This window comes from Nicotiana tabacum, chromosome 11 (genome assembly GCF_000715075.1).
Source record: "Nicotiana tabacum cultivar K326 chromosome 11, ASM71507v2, whole genome shotgun sequence".
Classification (NCBI taxonomy): Eukaryota; Viridiplantae; Streptophyta; class Magnoliopsida; order Solanales; family Solanaceae; genus Nicotiana; species Nicotiana tabacum.
The window spans coordinates 177,280,506-177,301,407 of NC_134090.1; the positions used below are offsets into that span (position 1 = coordinate 177,280,506).

Here is a 20,902-nt window from a genome sequence, read left to right on the forward strand (position 1 = left end):
TTTAATGTTTTTAAGGTTTTAAGCCTTTTCTCTTTTGTGTCGTGACTAAAACAGAACAACACAGTTGTTCTGTATTGTTCCTTACCTTTTTCAAGTCTTTAGGCCTTTGTTTATTTTTCTATGTTTTCTTATTATTATTATTGTTTTGTTTTCACTTAACTAATAATTAATGATACCAACTTTTACTAATTAATAATATTAAAATTATTAATATTCTCCTAATAATATATTCAATTATTTATAAATAGAGAGGTAACTCAAAATCAATCACAAGGGTTTAAATCTGTAATAGAAGTATAATTTAAGATTATGAAAATTAAATTCTTTATTTAGCGGGTCTTGAAACTTTTACAGATTTGAGGAGTGTTACAATCTTCCCTGACTTCCTTAGTAAACAAACATACTTAGGACTAGGAGGTGTTAACCCTATTGGAAACCTCATGTACACCTCCTCTTGTAGTTTACCATGAAAAAATGCATTGTTGACATCTAATTGACACACACTCCAATCTCTTTTGGCTGCAATAGTGAGTAAACACCGTATGGTTTTCATTGAAAAAGTCTCACCTATAATCTATTCCTTCTCTTTGGATATCCCCCCAAACCACCAGTCTTGCCTTCAACCTTTCAACCCTTCCATCCGATAAATATTTTACCTTGTACACCCATTTGCAAGGTAGAGCCTTCTTTTATTTAGGTAATTCAACCACATATCATGTGTGGTTGTCTTCTAGAGCTTTAATCTCTGAATTCATAGCTTCTATCCAACATGGATGTTGACAAGCCTGTCCAAAATTGTTAGGTTCTGTGAGAGTAGAGAGGGATTACAACACATGTTGATTGTTGGGTGACAGAGAAAAGAAAAAAAAATCCTAGTCTTACTTGATTGAGTGAAACAAGCTGCTACTACATTTGTGAATATGATATTACTGCATACATAATCCTTTCAAGTAGGCTGGTTGATTGAAAATTCTTCCTGACTTTCTCAATGGTATAGGCTGCTTGAGTATAGACATAGATGAGGTAGTGTGTGGTGTATCTAGGATAGACTAAAAAAGAATTGAGCTAGTATACCATTGGTGATGAGAGGGAGTGTATGAAGAACTTGGTGATGATGGTGAGGAGAAAGTCTCACAAACTTCAAGTTCTAAAGAGATAGGTGAGGATTGATCCTGTGATGAAGGTGAATAGGTAGGTTCTATAGTAAATATTGAGCTAGGGAATATAGGATGTTGTGATGTGCTGGTTTCAACAAAAGGGAAATGTGATTCATGAAATGTCACATCCCTTGACACAAATACTCTTCCTGTGGACAATTCTAATAGCTTATATCCCTTCTGATCAAGTGGATAACCAAGCAAAACACAAGTTGTTGCCCTATCATCGAACTTGCCTCTTCCCTGGGCTATTGTTGAGGCATAACAGAGGCATCCAAAATTCCTTAAATGATCATACTTAGGTTTCTCTTGAAATAAAACATCATATGGTGTCTTTCCTTTAAGAACACTAGAAGGCATCCTATTAATAAGATGTGTGGCAGTTAGAATAGATTCACCCCAATAGGACATATGTAGCTTGGATTGAAACATTAACCCTCTTGCAATCTCTAAAAGGTGTCTATGCTTCCTTTAAACAATTCCATTCTGTTGAGGGGTTGCTACACAAGATAGTTGGTGTAGAATTCCTTCTGAAGCTAAGAAAGCAGCCTCTTGCGTACCTTTTCCCAATTCTAATGCGTTGTCAGATCTTATCATTCTGACTTTCACATTGAATTGCCTTTCAACCATACACAGAAAAGATTTAAGCATTGGAAAAGCATTGTTTTTTGCACTTAATAAAAATGTTCATGTTCCTCTACTATAGTCATCTTCTATAGTAAGAAAATATCTAAATTCATTGTACGTATTTGACTTATAAGGTCCCCGTGTATCTACATGTATAACTTCAAATATATGCTTGGATTTTATGCTACTGACAGGAAAAGGATTCCTGGTTTGCTTAGCCTTATGACAAACATCACATATAAACTCAGAATTTGGCTTACAATGAAGGAAATCTAAATGTTTCATTGCTGAAAATGGGAGGTGTCCTAATCATACATGCCAAAGTTTAACATCAGGAATACCATTAACTTGAACTGCACTAGAAAAAGAAATAGACTCTGAAACATGATTTCTTTCTTTTGGAATTGAAAGTACATTACTACTGAATAGCCCCTTAGACTTGAGGCTACTTGGTTCCAACAAGTAGAGACCCTCCCTAACTTCACCAAGAACTTGTGGACTCTTCATTAAAAGGCCCTGCAATACACACCCAATAGATGTTAATAGGACATCATACTTGAACTGAACATAAAACCTATTAACCGATAATAAGTTATATTTGAAATTTGGAACATGTAACACATTGTTAAGGATATGACCTGGCAGAATAGAAATACTCCCTATATGAGTAACAATTACCTTGAAAAAATTAGGTAGACTGATATTCAAAGGTACAGGAAGCGGAGTTAGAAACAGGAATGAATTAGGATCAAAACACATATGCTCTGAGGCACCTGAATCAATGATCCAGGTGTCTGATTTTAGACTAGTAAACACTGAACCTGAGAATTTTAGAATAGTACCAACAACTGCATTAGCATTGATTCCTGTATTTCCTGCATGTGCTAATTTTGTCTGCTTATACATGTGCATCATTTCTTCAATTTGTTCCTTGATGAGTTGCTGTCCAAAATTACTTTTGTTGAGCTCAGTGCTTTGTCCTGCTAAATTCTCGCGTTCCTCATGTGCTAGGACTGCATTTCCTTTAATTTGAGTCTGATAACCTTTGTGATTAGTGAACTCAAAATCTTCTGGAAATCCAATAATTCTATAGTAGTCCTCTTGTATATGCCCCGTTTTCCCACAATAAGTACAAGACACATTTGGATTGTACTTCTTTTTCCCTTTAAACCTTTGTTGAAGTTTAACAAACTTTTTCCCTGAGTTGTTGTATTTGGGTGATATTCCTGCTCCTCTTTGTGTTTGGCTTCTAAGTTTCTAATAATTCTTCCCTTGTCCTATGATCATAAAAGCTGCAAAATCAGCTAGAAATTGTGCATTAGGCTGCTTGGCCTCTCCAACTGCCATTAATGATACTTGTGAGCACGTGATTTTTGCTCTATATAAATTACTCTCACAGATTCAAGAAAATAAATTTCTCACATTATTGGCAATTTTGTAGATTTTTGTGGTATTTTTGTCGACTGTTTGCATTTGTTTGTGCACGTTTATTTTATTCAATTCATGAAAAATATAAAAATATGTTGCATTTGCATTTAGGCATTAATTTTACATTTTTGAATTAAATTAGTAATTTAGTTGTTTACAAAAATAGAAAATCACAAAAATAACTCACTTTGCATTTTTAACCTTAAACTTTGTAGTTTCTTTTGGGAATTAATTTATTTTGTGGTGAATATTATGTTGGGTAATTAATATAATTTTGTAGGTTAATTTAGGATTTTATTTTTAATTTGAAAAAAAAGGGGGATTTGAAATTGAAAAAGAAAAGAAAAATGGACTAGAGAGATTCAGATTTTTTGGGCCTTTTTAATTCAAAATCCCTAAGCCCAAACCAATTTCCCCTTTGAAAATCTGGCCGAATAAGCCCAAACTTTCCCAATACCCGGTCCACCCCACATACAATCCGAACGACCCCGTTTTGCTTTGAGTGTATCTCAGCCATTAATCTTCTTTGATCCAACGGTCGTGAAGCTGGGTGTTGACAGTATTTAACTGTCCAAAATGGACCACCACCCCCTCAGAACCCCCTCCCCCCGTCTTATCTCTCAGAACCCCATTGTCTCTGAAGAACCCTAGAAACGCCGCCCAGTTTCCACCACCTTGAGCCCGGCGGCGCCGCCTCCAAATCACCCCAAAATCACACTCCTGAACCCCCTCACCTTCCTCTTTCCAACTCTCAATACAGTTCCTCTCGAATCCCTCTCGATCTCTTCGAATCCCAAATCTGAGTTCGGAATCCTAGAATATAAAATCGCCTTATCTCTGACTCTATTGGCATGCATGACCAGGGGACTCCGTTTATCTCAAGTTTGGAGCTTTGATTCATCACAAATTGATGTTGTTCATTTGTTCTTGACAAAGAACAAATGAATAACATTAATTTCGTTAAATCAGTTTGGGTTCGTAGTTTAAGTCGGTAAGTCTTCTTCATTTTTTCTTTTCAGTCTCGTGTTGTTTCATCTTCCTACTTCTTTCTTCTATTTCATTTCTTCTAATGCTTGTTTATTCGATTGAAAAGTGATAAAAAGTCTCAAGTCTAGTTTTCCCTCTTGGCTAAAGCAGTGGTCGTATTTGTTCCTGTGAATTCTCAGTTTTCCTCTTTAAATTTTTGAATGATGTTATCTGTTTTCTTTCGGTTAATTATAACACTGTCCTTTTGATAATTAGCTTAAGTTAAACCTTCTTTAATTTGTTAATTTAGTTTAATTCTAATTTGGTATTTTAGCTTAAAAAGAAAATCAATTGTTAGTTTAGATTTTGGGCTTTTGAAGTTGTTCATTTGTTTCTCCTTTCGGCTTCTCATTGATTTAGCTAAATGGGTTTTTGAGTGATGTTCGGGCCATAAGTTCAATTCTGGCCTGTTTATTTGGGGTTTGGACCTTGGGTCAACATTGACTCATACCCATTTGATTTCTTTTGGGGTAATTAACAGGGTTTTGGGGGGTAGTTTAGGAAGTCTAGGTGAAAAGAATCTTAATTGATTTGAGAAGCTTCTAGGAAGGGGGAATAGGGACTATTCTGAATTTTTGATTTTTAAAATAAGGGTACTTGAGCAAAAACCAAAATTGAAGAAAGTTTTCTAGGCAAAAATGAAAATTAGAAAAGGACCTAAGGACAAAACTTAGTTCAATCTCTGCAGCCCTAATACCTTGCCTATAAAAGCACCATTACTTGATATTCGGGGGGAGATGGAAGAGACAAAAAACCCTGAAAGCAAAAACGACTGAATTCTTTAGAAACTCTGAAATTCCTACATTCCATTGTTGAAGAACTATCCAAATTCAACTTGTTTGTATCCCTAATTTCTTTTTGTTTGGCTAAAATACTTAAAGAATATTCCTAGTTGCACCACTGGTTGAGAAATGGCTTGAGCTTCTGGTTTGAAGTTGGTTTTTGCATTTGTTACTCCTTTACTGTTCCATTAATTGTTCTTGAGCTAGATTTGTTGTTTCATTGACTGAATCTGGGCTCATTTTCTGCTGCTGCTCTGCTGATTCTTCACCCTTTCTGTTTCTCTTTCGATTTTCAGGTATTCATCATACCTCTTAATGTATGAGAATGGATAAACATGAAGTTGGTTTGATCAAGCCGAAATTTGTAATTGAGCAGTTGGTTAAATGATATTTCTGCACCTTTAAAACTAGTTAATTGTTGTATTTTAGTTTGGTTTCCATTATGTGTGGACATTTGATTTTCTTTTCCTCGTTGTTTAATTCCCCTTGAGTTCTTGAAAGTTTCAAGTAGCATTTCAATTTAGATGATCTGTTATTAAAAAGACATGAAAACTGTTAGAACATAGGAGCTTTTGTTTGCTGTATATATGAGTACTGAAGAGGCTAATGTGAGCTTCAGAAATTTTATTTTGTTATTTGCTTGGCAATTCCTTTGTTGAATATAGTAATCAAAGGGGGTGATGGATTATAGTATTCTGAAGCATATTCATTAGGTGTTTAGCTTTAGCCATGGTTAGTAATAGTTCTGATTCTCCATATTGCTATAGTTTGCATGTTTCTTTTATTCTGAAACTCTTAGTCTGGGCTTAAAAGGGAAAAACATGTTCTTATATTTCCATTATAAAAGTAGTTTTCTTTTTTGGCGTAAGTTTGAAACGATTGCGTATAGTTTGCATGATTTTCGGTTTGGGTATTGAATGACAAAAATAAGTTGCATACGAGTTGCTGTTGACCATCACATGGTATGCTCATTTTTTAAAAAAAATGCTCCGAATTTGTTCATGGCTGCCAGCATTTGTGCAAAAATGGTAAATCTTTAGTGAAGATGGCCTTTAAGTACTGATGATGAAATGTTAGACCTGGGCCTCTAGCGTTGGCCCAGTTGTGCCAAAATCCCTTTCTTGCCATTAAACTTCAATTTGGGCTTTATGCTGAGCCCAACTGTGTTGCTCGCTATTACTAAGTATCCATCATTTAGCTTTGGGCTTCAGGCCAGGCTCGAGCCATTTGGGTAATTAGAACAATTGCATTACACCTTTCCACTTAGTAAATCAAGCCCGAACTTTTGCCTAGAGTGGTTACAATTTTCCCAAAACCTCCTTTAATTAGTATATTAGATCTTTAAAGTAGATTTGAGGCGTGCCATGTTAAATAAGCTTAGTTATGGCCCTCAAAAGCTTAGTTTGAGTTTCCCTCTAAATTTAGAATTGAGGTGTGCCACACCGAATAAAATCTTAAAATGCATGGCCCTCGCTTAGTTAGTATTTTAATCTTTAGAATTCGAGGCATGCCACTTAGTTGAATTTTCATGGCCCTCACAAATTTGAAAGTGCGTAGTTGCTTTAGGCGCGCTATTTAAAAATTACTTTTCTAAACTCGGAAATGCCTAACACCTTCTCCCGGGTTAACAGAATTCCTTACCCGGGTTTCTGTGTTCACGGACTGTAAAATAGAGTCAATCTTTTCTCGATTCGGGATTTGAACCGGTGACTTGGGACACCATAAATTATCCCAAATGGCGACTCTGAATTTTACATAAAAATAATCCTGTTTCGATTGTCACTTTAAGTTGGAAAAAACTCTCTTATACCCTTCCGGGTTTGTAGGTAAAAAGGAGGTGTGACAGCTCTCGTAACTCTGCTGGGGATCGAACCCAGAATCTCTGGTTCAGGGTTCAAGAATTCAAGCTTAGAATAATTGTTATATTTGGCTTTATTTATTGTCTGGTTTTTATTTACATGGTTGGGCCTGATGTGCTAAATGCTGCTTTTACCGCTTTGATATTTGGTTGAATTTTATATAAACTGTTACAAAACTCTTCTCTTCTCATCTTCAAGGATGTACACGCTGGCGTGACTCCCTATTCTGTTAGTGTCATACCTTTAAATAAGAAAGAGGCTCGGACAAGCTACAAAGCCGGATGACCTTTTGGTTCCCGGTACGTAGCCCCCTCCTCGGCTCGAGTTGTCCGCTCGGGTACACAAGTCTAGAACAATATACCCAAGTTTTGAACTTAGAATAACTCAGCCTCATGTCGGATCCCTAGTAGGAACGTTTGTTTGCATCACGTGCATCTGACTTTGGGGACTCAACACAGGGGTTGGCTCCGTCTAGGACAGGTGTACCCTAAAAATAAAAGATCATACTGATGCATCCTAATGTGCTACATGTTGCAATCTTCCAGGGTAAAAGGGTTATTTGGCGGACCAATAATAGTTGAGGGCAAATGAAAAAAAATTAATAGAGAAAAGAGAGGATAGAGTGTGAAAATAAAGCAAGTAGGGCCCAATTATGTTTTCTGTCAAATTTCTTATAAGAAAAAGGCAAAAAAAATGAAAGGAAAAATTCAAAAAGATTTTGCACTTTTTCATCATTTTCCGAAAATCAAAAATCGAAAAAAGAGGAAAAAGAAAATCAAAAAAGATGTTTACATGTTTCATCATTTTTTTTCAAAACAAAAGACAAAAAAAATATTTTTTGTTCTATGAATCAGTTGTTATTTTTTTCTCGGCCATATCCAATCTGCCCGAACTACGCATACCTGATTCTCGTCTTTCGGGGCGTGATACGTAGGCAACCCACATAGGGTCCGGTCTTCCTAGTAAATCTTAGGTTTTTGGCTTTGCAGGGTCATAGCCAAATTTTGCACTTCTAGCCACTTTTTGGCCAAAAATGCCTCAATTATGTCTTGCATATGTCAAATAGGTCTTATATGTGTCCAATAGGGAGTTTTATTTTCTCACCTAGTGTTGGTTTGAGTTTTTTTTCATACAGTTGTGGATCTACTTACCGGGGTTTGAGCATGACAGACACCCCGTGACCATCTAGTCAGGATCGCTCATTCAGGAGTTGCTTAAGGAGATTTGTTTTAGTTTTTATGTTTTGAGTATGCTCTTCATTTTACGTCGTCGTTTACTTTTTAGTTTTGTATAGTAATGTCGAGTCTTTTGTTATTGTACTTTCTATTTTGTATTTGAAAAAGTGTGGTGTAACTCAAAAATCCAAAATAAAACAAGAAATTTTGCGTTTTTATATTTCCGTTAGAAGTTTTCTTCAGAATACTAATTCTAGGAATTAAAAATTTTAAAAAGTTCATTTGAGGTGATTTTTTCCTTTAGCCAATTATTATCTAGAACTCAAAATAAAAATTATTTTTATACTTCCTTTAGTATATTAAGACTAAAATATCAAAAAGAAAAAAGAATTTTCTTTTAGTGCCTTTTTAAAAAAAATTTAAAGATATTAATTCCAAAAAAATCCAAAAAGATTTTCCTTTGAGGTTCTTCTTTCGGAAATTAATGAAAAATGAGAAAAAAAAAGCTTTTCTTATTGTTCATTAGAACTTTAGGATATTGTACATAGAAAAAAATATATATATTTTTCTTTGGTTTATTTTTAGAGTTTCGTCTTTAGGTGATCAAAATTGAAATCCACAAATATTTTTGTTTCTTCTATTCTAAATCGTTTTTCAGGATATCAAATGAAAATTCAAAATATTTTTCTTTGGTCTATTCTTTAGATTTTCTTCCTAACAAAAAAAAAAGAATCAAAAATATTTTTCTCTTGTAGGGTTTTTTCCTTAATAATTTCTCATAGAGTATTTGTTTCAAAAAGAAAAACATAAAGAAAAAAAGGACCTGGTCGTTAAGTTTGAGTTTAGAATAGGTATAGAACATTCAGTCTAGAGAAAATTTGCTTTTTTTGTTTCTCTTTTCTTACCAAAGTAATCATTAAGGTAAAAAAGAAAAAAAAGAGAATGTCAGTTTGCTTACTTTATTCCCGTTCTTCCAGAACTACGCAAAGATCTGATTCATGCGACATCATGATACGTAGGCAACCTACATAAGGTTCGATCAAATTATTTTTTTTATTTACCAAAAGAAAAAGAAAAGAAAAAGGAAAAAAAGGAAAAAAAAAAGAAAAAAGATGGTGAAATTATGGGATGTGAGAAATGAGAAGGAAGAAAAAGAGCGATAATCAGAAAGAAAAAAAGGAAAAGAAAATGAGCGAGCTAAGAAGTGCGAGGAAAGAAAAGAAAAGAGAAGATTCAAATGAACAAATTGGGATGATGCCAAGTGACCTTATGACCCTCGAAGTCATTCTAGAACCATTAATTGTTGCTAGGTGCATTGCATGCAATGTGATATTTTTTTGTTGTTAAATGCCCTAACGCTAACGGGATGACTCCATTTTGTTCCTTTTGATATCTTCATAGCAGAAAGGTGGTTGGTTTGTGGTTCTCGAAGTAGTAACTCCTTTCCACAATATAAAGTCAAAAGGCAGTGGCGGATAACAACAAAATTGGGTTGGTAGATACCGGTTCCCGAAAGTAGTTAGTTGAACAAGACACTGGTTTGGCTGATGATGTAAGGATGTTAAGACAACACATGACGGACATGTATCAAGTCTGGATGACTGAGAAGGCACCACCCCCGCCACCACCTAGCTTCTTAGATGCTACCCTTACCCAAACTCCGGTCATAGTGTCAGATGATCCCCCATACTCTCCAGATCCACCCGTTTATCATAGCTTTCCCAACCACCCTAGTAGCTCCATCACTCATCCTCCAATTACCTCTCTCCAAAAGTGCCCTCCTATCATATCCATTATTCCCAACAATGAATATCCACTCAAAGCTCATGATGACCAATACTACCCCGCAGAGGTTGCCCACAAGGTCCCTGACTCATACAAGAAGAGCCCTCGGGATGAGCTTCATGCTGAAAATGAAAAAGTCACAGGAAAAGAAGGGCGAGATGAGATATCCAGAAAGCTGAGAAGCATAGAACAATCCTTAAAGAACATGCAAGGGATGGGAGACCAGGTTAACATGTCTTACAAAGAGTTGTGTATGTTCCCTGACGTTTGCTTGCCCGGGGAGTTTAAAGTACCAAAGTTTAACTTGTATGATGGGTGTGGAGATCCGGTAGCCCACTTGAGGGATTATTGCAGTGAAATGAGAAGTGTTGGCGGGAAAGATGATTTGTTGATGGCGTATTTTAGTGAGAGCTTGACTGGGGCAGCTTTGGAATGGCATAATCGTCAAGATTTCGGTAAGTGGCATATATTGGGCGACATGGCTCAAGATTTTGTGCGACATTTTCAGTACAATATAGACATTGTTCCAGACCGCTCCTCCTTATCTCAGATGGAAAAGAAACCCAAGGAAAGTTTTAGGGATTTTAGGATCAGATGGAACGAACAAGTTGCTCGGGATAGTCCTCTCATTGATAGAAAAGATGTTACTGAGCCCCACCGATGACAGTGTCCAGTGGTCGTTCTTGCTAAACGCTTTCAGCCTCAATGTCGACCCCGTAGATATCCTTGTAATCCTCCCCACGGCTACTTCTCTCCACAGAACCCCCAAAATCGTACATCACTTCCTCGATACCCCGTCCACAATGCACCACCATATGCTCCACATACCCGAGGCCCGCGATGGCCCGCGCCACTTCCATAAATGTCTCACCCGCCCCCTCAGGCATATCAACCACCTACCCGCAAAAGGTTCCAACCGAGGCTAGAATACAAATTGAAAAGACTACTGGAAAAAAAAAAGGCTCTCACCCCTATTGGAGAATCATATGCCAGTTTTTTCCAAGGGTTGAGGCAATTGGATATGTTAAAGTCAATTCAGATAAAAATGTCAAACCCTCTGCCAAAGAAGTTTGATTTTTCTCAAAGGTGTGCATATTGCTCCGATGCCCCGGGTCACAGTACAGAAAAGTGTTGGCGCCTGAAGAATGCGATTCAGAAGCTTATTGATGCAGGTGACATTACCGTGCAAAATCCAAATGCAGCAGATACTAGCCAAAGTCCATTGCCTGTTCACAATAAGACTCATATGGAGGACATGATTTGTGTGGAAAAGGAATATATGAACTATTCTGAGATCCTCGGAGGACCACTTGCCGCAAAGCTTTCAGCGCTATCACTCTTTGTTCCGGAAGTTGATCATAAGAACGGGCCGGCTAAAGGGACCCAAAAGCAATTTGCTAAGAACAAAGAGATGAAGACTTGTGAAGGTTCTAGCAATGTTGATGTTGAACTCAGTGGCTAAGATGCAGAGCTTGGTAACTGGAAAGACGCTCCTCTCTTGGCAAGCTGGGGAGGAGTCTTGGTGATTTATTTTGTTGTCATTTCTGTTATCCGGATTATTTTCAGGGTTGTATCCGTATATTGTCTTGTGACTCAAACCCTTCTATCCTTTTAGTTTACCTAGTTCGTTTAGTCATAGTAACTCATTTAGTATTGTCTAGGTTTGTTCTAAGGTTGTAACCCCGTTGTAGTTTGCTTGTTTTGTTGTTCGAACCGTTTCACCGTCTGTCTAATGCAATTTCCTATCTTCTGTTATTTCTCATCATTTTTTTGTTGTTCTCTCCACCTTTTATAGTTCTTTTCCTGCTGACTCTAGTGACATGACATGCATGCGTAATTCTAGGCCTGGTCTTAAAAGGTAGTTTAGTCATGAAGCATTGAAACAATTTGAAGATGATAGGGACATTTGAGGAAAATAAGTGAAAGGATTTTGAGATCACTTCAAGCCCGAATTGTGTAAAACTGGGGCAGATAGAACATAGAGAAACACTATTGAAACACATCATGCCGCATCAGGTTGAAGCTAAAGGCATGTTTGCCCCTAATTGGCAGGGGCCACTCGTGGTAATGAAAGTGTTATCCAATGGTGTTTTGTATTTAGCAAATGTAGAAGTCAAATGTATGGATATGGCTATCAATTCTGATACAGTCTAAGATATTATGTATGATCTCTTTGGTTTAAATGGTTGTTGTTTGTATTTGGCATGTTTTAAAGATTGGAATGACGAAGGCATTTTGTTTTGCTATCTAAACACTTTATCCTTTGTTACTCCTTTGAGCCTTATTTATTTTCTTTCATACCCCTCTTTTGAAATCAGTAGCAAAGTTCAGAAACACGAGCGCAAAAGGTGAATAAAAAGAAAAAGAGAAAAGAGAAAGAAAAGAATGGAAAGGAGTGAAAGAAAAGAGAGGGAAAAGAAAAGGAAAATAAAAAGAAAAAAAAAGAAAAGAAAGGAAAAAGAGAGAAAGAAAAAGAAAGAGAAAAATCACAACAACAAAGTAATTCTTATTTCATGAACTACGTTCGACCTGATTCCTTTTAAGGATACGTAGGCAGCCTCATGGTTCGGTCCCATCAAAATAAAAATCCAAAATCCCCCAGGCAAAGAAACTGGGGCAGAAGTTGGGGTTATGTAAAAGATCTGATTCCAAAAGTTGTAAGTTTGAACCCATTCAAGTTGTTTTGAGCCTTCGTGATACCCTTTCTTTCTAACCCAATCCAAAATCCCACATTTTGGTCCAAAGAAAGACCTTCCGACTAGTCTTCGAGAGATGCCAAGTCGAGCAAGTAGAGGTGATTCATATTAGGGGCAACACTCCGTGCTGAACAAAGAGAAGAACAAAATGAGAAAGTCTTATTGGTGAAAACCTTCACAGGCACCATAAGGCGACGGTGAGTTAAGAAAAAGAACAAAATGAGAGAGGCTTGATGGTGAAAACCCTTCGGGCACTACAAGTCGAATAAAGGTCGTGAATCAGATAGGATAATCGGAGCATGAAAGCTTAGTTTCACAGCTTAGAGGTACAACAAGAGTCGAACATCAGACTTGTTTGATAGATTAGGCCACTTAATCCACAGGTGCATGTCATGGTCATTAGAGTTGGTATCCACATTTGATAGGTTTCTACTTTGTAGTTTTCTTGTTAGGAATAACCTCTTTCCATTGTCCTTTACTCTGTTCCTTTTGTCTTGTTTACTTCCTTTTCCTGAGTCTGTTTGGTCAGAACAAGTGAGAAATGACTTCAAAATTTTCCACCAGCTTTTCAATTGCACAAAACGGGATCTGGCTAGCACATCAAAGTGACATAAGTCAGGAAAGAACAACGTGCGCACTGAGTTAGTAACATTCAACATGCTTTGGGGTTCATGTAAAATACAAAGGTTTGGTATATATCAATTCATGAACAATGCAACAGATAGAGGGTGTAGGGTGAACGGATCAAAGGTATTTTTTGTGATAAGATTGACAAAGAAAGTGGTTAACCAGTGACAAGCAAGGTCTTCCAAGCAGAAATCAAAGTTATCATGGCAAGTGATGGAGCAATAGACCTCAAGGGCAAGGCCAGTGATTTGAGTCAGGAAAGAACAGCATGCACACTGAGTGAATGGCAATTGACGTGCTTTGGGATTCATGAGAAACACAAAGGTTCAGTACATGAGCACAATGCAACAGATGAATGGTATTGGGTTTGAACGGATTAGAGGTATTCTCCGTGATAAAGGTGATAGAGAAAAGTGGTCAGTCAATAAATAGGCAAGATCTTTCGAGTTAAAACCGAAGTTACCATAGGAAGTGAAGGAGAAATCGCCCTCAAAGTTCAAGGCCACAAACCAACCACCATGTTTAAATTTACAAGTTTTTTTTGATTAAAACAAAGGCAGAAAATTTCGTTTGTTTCGGAGAAAACCTCCGTAAGAAAAAGCAAGCACCAGACAGGTTTGACCATAAATTCTCAGGACTCTCCTGGAAAATGGGACCTAGTTTAAATTCAAAATAACCATGAGTAGAAAAATCTAGCATAAATGTACCCCAAAGGAATATAAGTTGGCTTCAAAGTTTGCATCCTTGAGATAGGATTCAAATAGGAGTTTTCAGGACTCTCCTGAATAATGGGACCCCGCTTTAAGATTTCCATTAGATAACAAGATTTAGCGTAAGTTCTGCTGTAGGAAAGCATAATTCAGCCTTAAAAATTGTCACTCTTAAGATAAGACTTGATTTAGATTTTCAGGATCCTCCTGGATAATGGGATGTAGTTTTAAGACCTTCTTAGATAACAAGATTTAGCGAAAGTCATACCTTTAGAAAACATAATTCAGCTTTAAAACTGTCATTTAACTAGGAGTTTTCAGGGCCCTCCTGGATAATGGGATCTAGCTTTCAAATTCTTAGTGATATTTGGTAACATGATTCAGTTAACACTCATAGATGTGCCCAGTTACCAAATTGGGGTAGAAAATTTTCTTTGTTTTGTATATTTTGTCAAAATCGGGAGCCCACCTGGAGAACAAAGCAATTCAAGTGTCGGTAATCAGGAGCCCATCTGGAGAACAAAGCAATTCAATTGTTGGTAATCAGGATCCCGCCTGGAGAACAAAGCAATTCAAGTGTCGGTAATCAGGAGCCCACCTGGAGAACAAAGCAATTCAAGTGTCGGTAATCGGGAGCCCACCTGGAGAACAAAGCAATTCAAGTATCGGTAATTAGGATCCCACCTGGAGAACAAAGCAATTCAAGTGTCGGTAATCAGGAGCCCACATGGAGAACAAAGCAATTCAAGTGTCGGTAATCAGGAGCCCACCTGGAGAACAAAGCAATTCAAGTTTCGGTAATCAGGAGCCCACCTGGAGAACAAAGCAATTCAAGTTTCGGTAATCAGGAGCCCACCTAGAGAACAAAGCAATTCAAGTATCGGTTGTCGGTAATCAGGAGCCCACCTGGACAACAAAGCATTCAAGTGTTGGTAATCAGGAGCCCACCTGAGAACAAAGCAACTCAAGTGTCGGTAATCAGGAGCCCACCTGGAGAACAAAGCAATTCAAGTATCGGTAATGAGGAGCCCACCTGGAGAACAAAGCAATTCAAGCGTCGGTAATCAGGAGCCCACCTGGAGAACAAAGCAATTCAAGCGTCGGTAATCAGGAGCCCACCTGGAAAACAAAGCAAATCAAGCGTCGGTAATTAGGAGTCCACCTGGAGAACAAAGCAATTCAAGCGTCGGTAATCTGGAGCCCACGTGGAGAACAAAGCAGCAATTCAAGTGTTGGTAATCAGGAGCCCATGTGGAGAACAAAGCAGCAATTCAAGTGTTGGTAATTAGGAGCCCACCTAAAGAACGAAGGGAAACAGTTCAAGTGTTGGTAATCAGGAGCCCACCTGAAGAACGAAGGGAAACAACAATGTTCAAAGGAAGACGGTTCAAGTTTATCAATCAGGCGTCCACCTAAAGAAAAGGGAAAGCATCTCAGATTACAATTCAAGTCAGCAACAAAGGAATTTCACCTGGAGAGTACGAGTCGACAGAGCAACAGGAACTGCAAGATCAAGTTTGAAAATATAGATAGAATTCTTGTAATGCATAGATCATAGTTTAGTCTAGCTTCATTTATTTTGTCTTGGTGTAATAAGGGGTTCAATAAGCAGTAGCAGCAGCAACAACAGTGAAATCACAGCTTCCTGGTAGTCCCAGCTACCGAAACTTTCCGAACTACACTGACCCGATTCTTTTATAGCCAAGAATATGTAGGCAGTCTCGAAAGAAGGGTGCGGTCAAATCTTTCAAAAATACTTCCCATGGAGTATTCAAACGGGCAAAAATCGCTCGTATCCGCTCACTTTATCTTTTCACGAAAACTCTTCGGGTTTCCGAGTAAGGAGGGGCAGCTGTGAGCACGTGATTTTTGCCCTATATGAATTACTCCCATAGATTCAAGAAAATAAATTTCTCACATTATTTGTAATTTTGTAAATTTTTGTGGCATTTTTGTCGACTGTTTGAGTTTGTTTGTGCACGTTTATTTTATTCAATTCATGAAAAATATAAAAATATAATGCATTTGCGTTTAGGCTTTAATTTTATATTTTTGAATTAAATTAGTAATTTAGTTGTTTACCAAAATAGAAAATCACAAAAATAACTCATTTTGCATTTTTTAACCTTAAACTTTGTAGTTTCTTTTGGGAATTAATTTATTTTGTGGTGAATATTATGTTGGGTAATTAATATAATTTTGTAGGTTAATTTAGTTGTAAGAATTAATATTAGGATTTTATTTTTAATTTGAGAAAAAGGGGATTTGAAATTGAAAAAGAAAAGAAAAAAGGGACTAGAGAGATTCAGATTTCTTGGGCCTTTTTTAATTCAAAATCTCTAGTCCCAAACCAATTTCCCCTTTAAAAATCCGGTCGAATTGGCCCAAACCTTCCCAATACCTGGTCCACCCCCATACAATCCGAACGACCCCATTTTGCATTGAGTGTATCTCAGCCATTAATCTTCTTTAATCCAACGGTCGTGAAGCTGGGTGTTGACACTATTTAACTGTCCGAAACGGACCACCCCCCTCAGAACCCCCCCTCCCCCGTCTCATCTCTCAGAACCCCATCGTCTATGAAGAACCCTAGAGACGCCGCCCAGTTTCCACCGCCTCGAGCTCGGCGGCGGCGCCTCCAAATCACCCCAAAATCACACCCCTGAACCCCCTCACCTTCCTCTTTCCAACTCAAAACACAGTTCCTCTTGAATCCCTCTCGATCTCTTCGAATCCCAAATCTGAGTTCGGAACCCTAGAATATCAAATCGCCTTATCTCTGACTCCATTGGCATGCATGACTAGGGGACTCCGTTTATCTCAAGTTTGGAGCTTTGATTCATCACAAATTGATGTTGTTCATTTGTTCTTGACAAAGAACAAATGAATAACATTAGTTTCATTAAATCAGTTTGGGTTCGTAGTTTAAGTTGGTAAGTCTTCTTCATTTTTTCTTTTCGGTTTCGTGCTATTTCATCTTCCTACTTCTTTCTTCTATTTCGTTTCTTCTAATGCTTGTTTCTCCGATTGAAAAGTGATAAAAAGTCTCAAGTCTAGTTTTCCATGTTGGTTAAAGCAGTGGTCGTATTTGTTCCTATGAATTCTCAGTTTTCCTCTTTAAATTTTTGAATGATGTTATCTGTTTTCTTTCGGTTAATTATAACACTGTCCTTTTTATAATTAGCTTAAGTTAGACCTTTGTTAATTTTTTAATTTAGTTTAATTCTGATTTGGTATTTTAGCTTAAAAAGAAAATCAATTGTTAGTTTAGATTTTGGACTTTTGAAGTTGTTTATTTGTTTCTCCTTTCAGCTTCTCATTGATTTAGCTAAATGGGTTTTTGAGTGATGTTCGGGCCATAAGTTCAATTCTGGCCTGTTCATTTGGGGTTTGGACCTTGGGTCAACATTCCATTTGATTTCCTGGGGGTAACTAACAGGGTTTTGGAGGGTAGTTTAGGAAGTTTAGGTGAAAAGAATCTTAGTAACTGATTTGAGAAGCTTCTAGGAAGGGGGAATATGGACTATTCTGAATTTCTGATTTTTAAATTAAGGGTACTTGAGCAAAAACCAAAATTGAAGAAAGTTTTCTAGGCAACAATAAAAATTAGAAAAGATCCTAAGGGCAAAACTTAGTTCAATCTCTGCAACCCTAATAGCTTGCTATAAAGGCACCATTACTTGATATTCGGGGGGGAGGGGAGAGACAAAAAACCCTGAAAGCAAAAACGGCTGAATTCTTTAGAAACTCTGAAATTCCTGCATTCCATTGTTAAAGAACTATCCAAATTCAGCTTATTTGGATCCCTGGTGTCTTTTTGTTTGGCTAAAATACTTAAAACAATTTCCTAGCTACACCACTAGTTGAGAAATGGCTTGAGCTTCTGGTTTGAAGTTGGTTTTTGCATTTATTACTCCTCTACTGTTCCATTGATTGTTCTTGAGCTGGATTTGCTGTTTCATTGACTAAATCTGGGCTCATTTTCTGCTGCTGCTCTGCTGATTCTTCACCCTTTCTATTTCTCTTTCGATTTCCAGGTATTCATCACACCTCTTAATGTATGAGAACGGATGAACGTGAAGTTGGTTTGATCAAGCCAAAATTTGTAATTGAGCAGTTGGTTAAATGATATTTCTGCACCTTTGAAACTAGTTAATTGTTGTATTTTAGTTTGGTTTCCATTATGTGTGGACATTTGATTTTCTTTTCCTCGTTGTTCAATTCCCCTTGAGTTCTTGAAAGTTTCAAGTAGCATTTCAATTTAGATGATCTGTTATTAAAAGGACATGAAAACTATTTGAACATAGGAGCTTCTGTTTGCTGTATATATGAGTACTGAAGAGGCTAATGTGAGCTTCAGAAATTTTATTTTGTTATTTGCTTGGCAATTCCTTTGTTGAATATAGTAATCAAAGGGGGTGATGGATTATAGTATTCTGAAGCATATTCATTAGGTGTTTAGCTTTAGCCATGGTTAGTAATAGTTCTGATTCTCCATATTGCTATAGTTTGCATGTTTCTTTTATTCTGAAACTCTTAGTCTGGGCTTAAAAGGGAAAAACATGTTCTTATATTTCCATTATAAAAGTAGTTTTCTTTTTTGGCGTAAGTTTGAAACGATTGCGTATAGTTTGCATGATTTTCGGTTTGGGTATTGAATGACAAAAATAAGTTGCATACGAGTTGCTGTTGACCATCACATGGTATGCTCATTTTTTAAAAAAAATGCTCCGAATTTGTTCATGGCTGCCAGCATTTGTGCAAAAATGGTAAATCTTTAGTGAAGATGGCCTTTAAGTACTGATGATGAAATGTTAGACCTGGGCCTCTAGCGTTGGCCCAGTTGTGCCAAAATCCCTTTCTTGCCATTAAACTTCAATTTGGGCTTCATGCTGAGCCCAACTGTGTTGCTCGCTATTACTATGTATCCAGCATTTAGCTTTGGGCTTCAGGCCAGGCTCGAGCCATTTGGGTAACTAGAACAATTGCATTACACCTTTCCACTTAGTAAATCAAGCCCGAACTTTAGCCTATTGTGGTTACAATTTTCCCAAAACCTCCTTTAATTAGTATATTAGATCTTAAAAGTATATTTGAGGCGTGCCATGTTAAATAAGCTCAGTTATGGCCCTCAAAAGCTTAGTTTGAGTTCCCCTCTAAAATTGGAATCGAGGTATGCCATACCGAATAAAATCTTAAAATGCATGGCCCTCGCTTAGTTAGTATTTTAATCCTTAGAATTCGAGGCGTGCCACTTAGTTGAATTTCCACGGTCCTCGCAAATTTGAAAGTGCGTAGTTGCTTTAGGCGTGCTATTTAAAAATTACTTTCCTAAACTCGAGAATGCCTAACACCTTCTCCCGGTTAATAGAATTTCTTACCCGGATTTCTGTGTTCGCGGACTATAAAACAGAGTCAATCTTTCCGATTCGGGATTTGAACCGGTGACTTGGGACACCATAAATTATCCCAAGTGGCGACTCCGAATTTTACATAAAAATAATCCCGTTTTGATTGTCACTTTAAGTTGGAAAAAACTCCCTTATACCCTTCCGGGGGTGTAGGTAAAAAGGAGGTATGACAATACTGATTCAGAATTAAAATGTGTATTTGCATAAACTTCTCTTTGATTTTCATCGTGCAAGAGAAGTGAATAAGCAACATCTATGCTAGGCAAAGGGTTCATCATGAGGATATTTCCTCTTGCTTGTGCATAGATGTCATTTAATCCCATAAGGAATTGGATCAATCTCTGATCTTCAAGAGAGTTAGTCAATTTTGCCTTTCTTTCACAAACACACACACATGAACAACATATGATAACATTTAAAGCATCTAATTCATCCCACAGTCGTTTGAGCATAGTGTAGTATGTTGCAATGTCATTGTTTCCCTGTACTAAACCTATTAATTCCTTCTGCAGATGATAAAGCTTGGCTCCATTTGATCTCCCAAATCTCTGCTCCAAACTGTCCCAAAGTTCTTTTTGCAGTTTTGGAATATATCACATTGTCTGCAATATCCTTTGAGAGAGCATTTAAAATCCAAGAGATGATCATGTCATTCACACAATTTCATTGTTCATGGTCTGGAGATTTCAGATCTGGAGATTGACTCGCTCCATTGATGATACCAAGTTTCTTCTTGGCTGACAATGACAAGAGAATAGATCTCCTCCACCCTGGATATCCTCTTCCATCAAACACAATGTTGACTAGAGTCATTCCAGGTGAATCAGAGTTGTTGAGATGATAAGGGTGATTGACATCATAGCTGACTGGTTTTGCAGCATTGCTCGTATCACTAGTAGAGATGATGGTTGTTTCAGGCATTTTAGGTTACTGACTATGATGATGAATCTGATGTAAATGGATTTGATGATTGGACTGTTGGATCGAGCTTATTGCTCTGATACCATGTAAGAAATTGAAAGAGAAACTTGATTGAGGAAAAACTTCCGCATTTTCATTTCTTGCTCTTGTACATGTTTATATTATACACTTACATATATATTTATTCCCTCATACTAACATACTAACTTTTGTCTCCTAATATTATAATCTTCTTACTAACCCCCATTAATTTATGTCCCTCATGCCCACTAATTGATGTTCCCTAACCCATTAATTTTGTCCCCCACTATCTAAGGACTTAACATGCACGATCAATTCACCCTTCTTCTTCTTCACCCTTCTTTTTTAAGTGAATCTCCATGACTGTTAGAATTAGGATATGGTTTCTTCTTCCCAACACTTATCCCTAAGATAAAAAGTCGTTCGTTTACTCTTTTCCACTTAAATATCAAGATTTTGTCCCTAGTAAGATTCGAACTTGTGACGTGTATTTAACCCAGACATCGCGTTGAATTTTCCATCGATATAAAGGGCATGAGAAAATGCTTTTCCTAAACATGATTAAGCAATCATTCTCTTTTGGAGAATTACAAATGAAGAGTGACATTTTGGAAAGAAAATTTATTAACTGATAAGGAAGTGCAAAACAGGAATGGAAGAGGAAACACTGAAACGTA

The 20,902-nt window shown here is 37.2% G+C and overlaps 1 protein-coding gene across 1 annotated transcript; it reads right to left on the reverse strand.

Annotated features, from left to right (window-relative positions):
* Positions 1-1,628: 1,628 nt before the first annotated feature.
* LOC142166147 (uncharacterized) lies at positions 1,629-20,204 on the reverse strand. Its single transcript, XM_075224575.1, has 6 exons — positions 20,006-20,204; positions 19,777-19,885; positions 19,460-19,658; positions 2,463-3,041; positions 2,104-2,300; positions 1,629-1,776 (listed from the first exon to the last, which is right to left on the reverse strand). Exons 1-6 carry the CDS (start codon positions 20,202-20,204, stop codon positions 1,629-1,631), a joined length of 1,431 nt encoding a protein of 476 aa, XP_075080676.1.
* Between the last annotated feature and the right edge of the window lie 698 nt (positions 20,205-20,902).

Bases quoted from the DNA above. Each gene is read 5' to 3' on its own strand.
- LOC142166147 (XM_075224575.1), bottom strand. From the start codon at position 20,204: ATGCCTGAAACAACCATCATCTCTACTAGTGATACGAGCAATGCTGCA. The intron at 19,659-19,776 runs GTTTAGTACAGG...TGTTTGTGAAAG, and splicing joins TCTGCAGAAGGAATTAATAG to AAAGGCAAAATTGACTAACT. The intron at 1,777-2,103 runs GCATGTATGATT...TATGGTTGAAAG, and splicing joins ATTCCTGATGTTAAACTTTG to GCAATTCAATGTGAAAGTCA.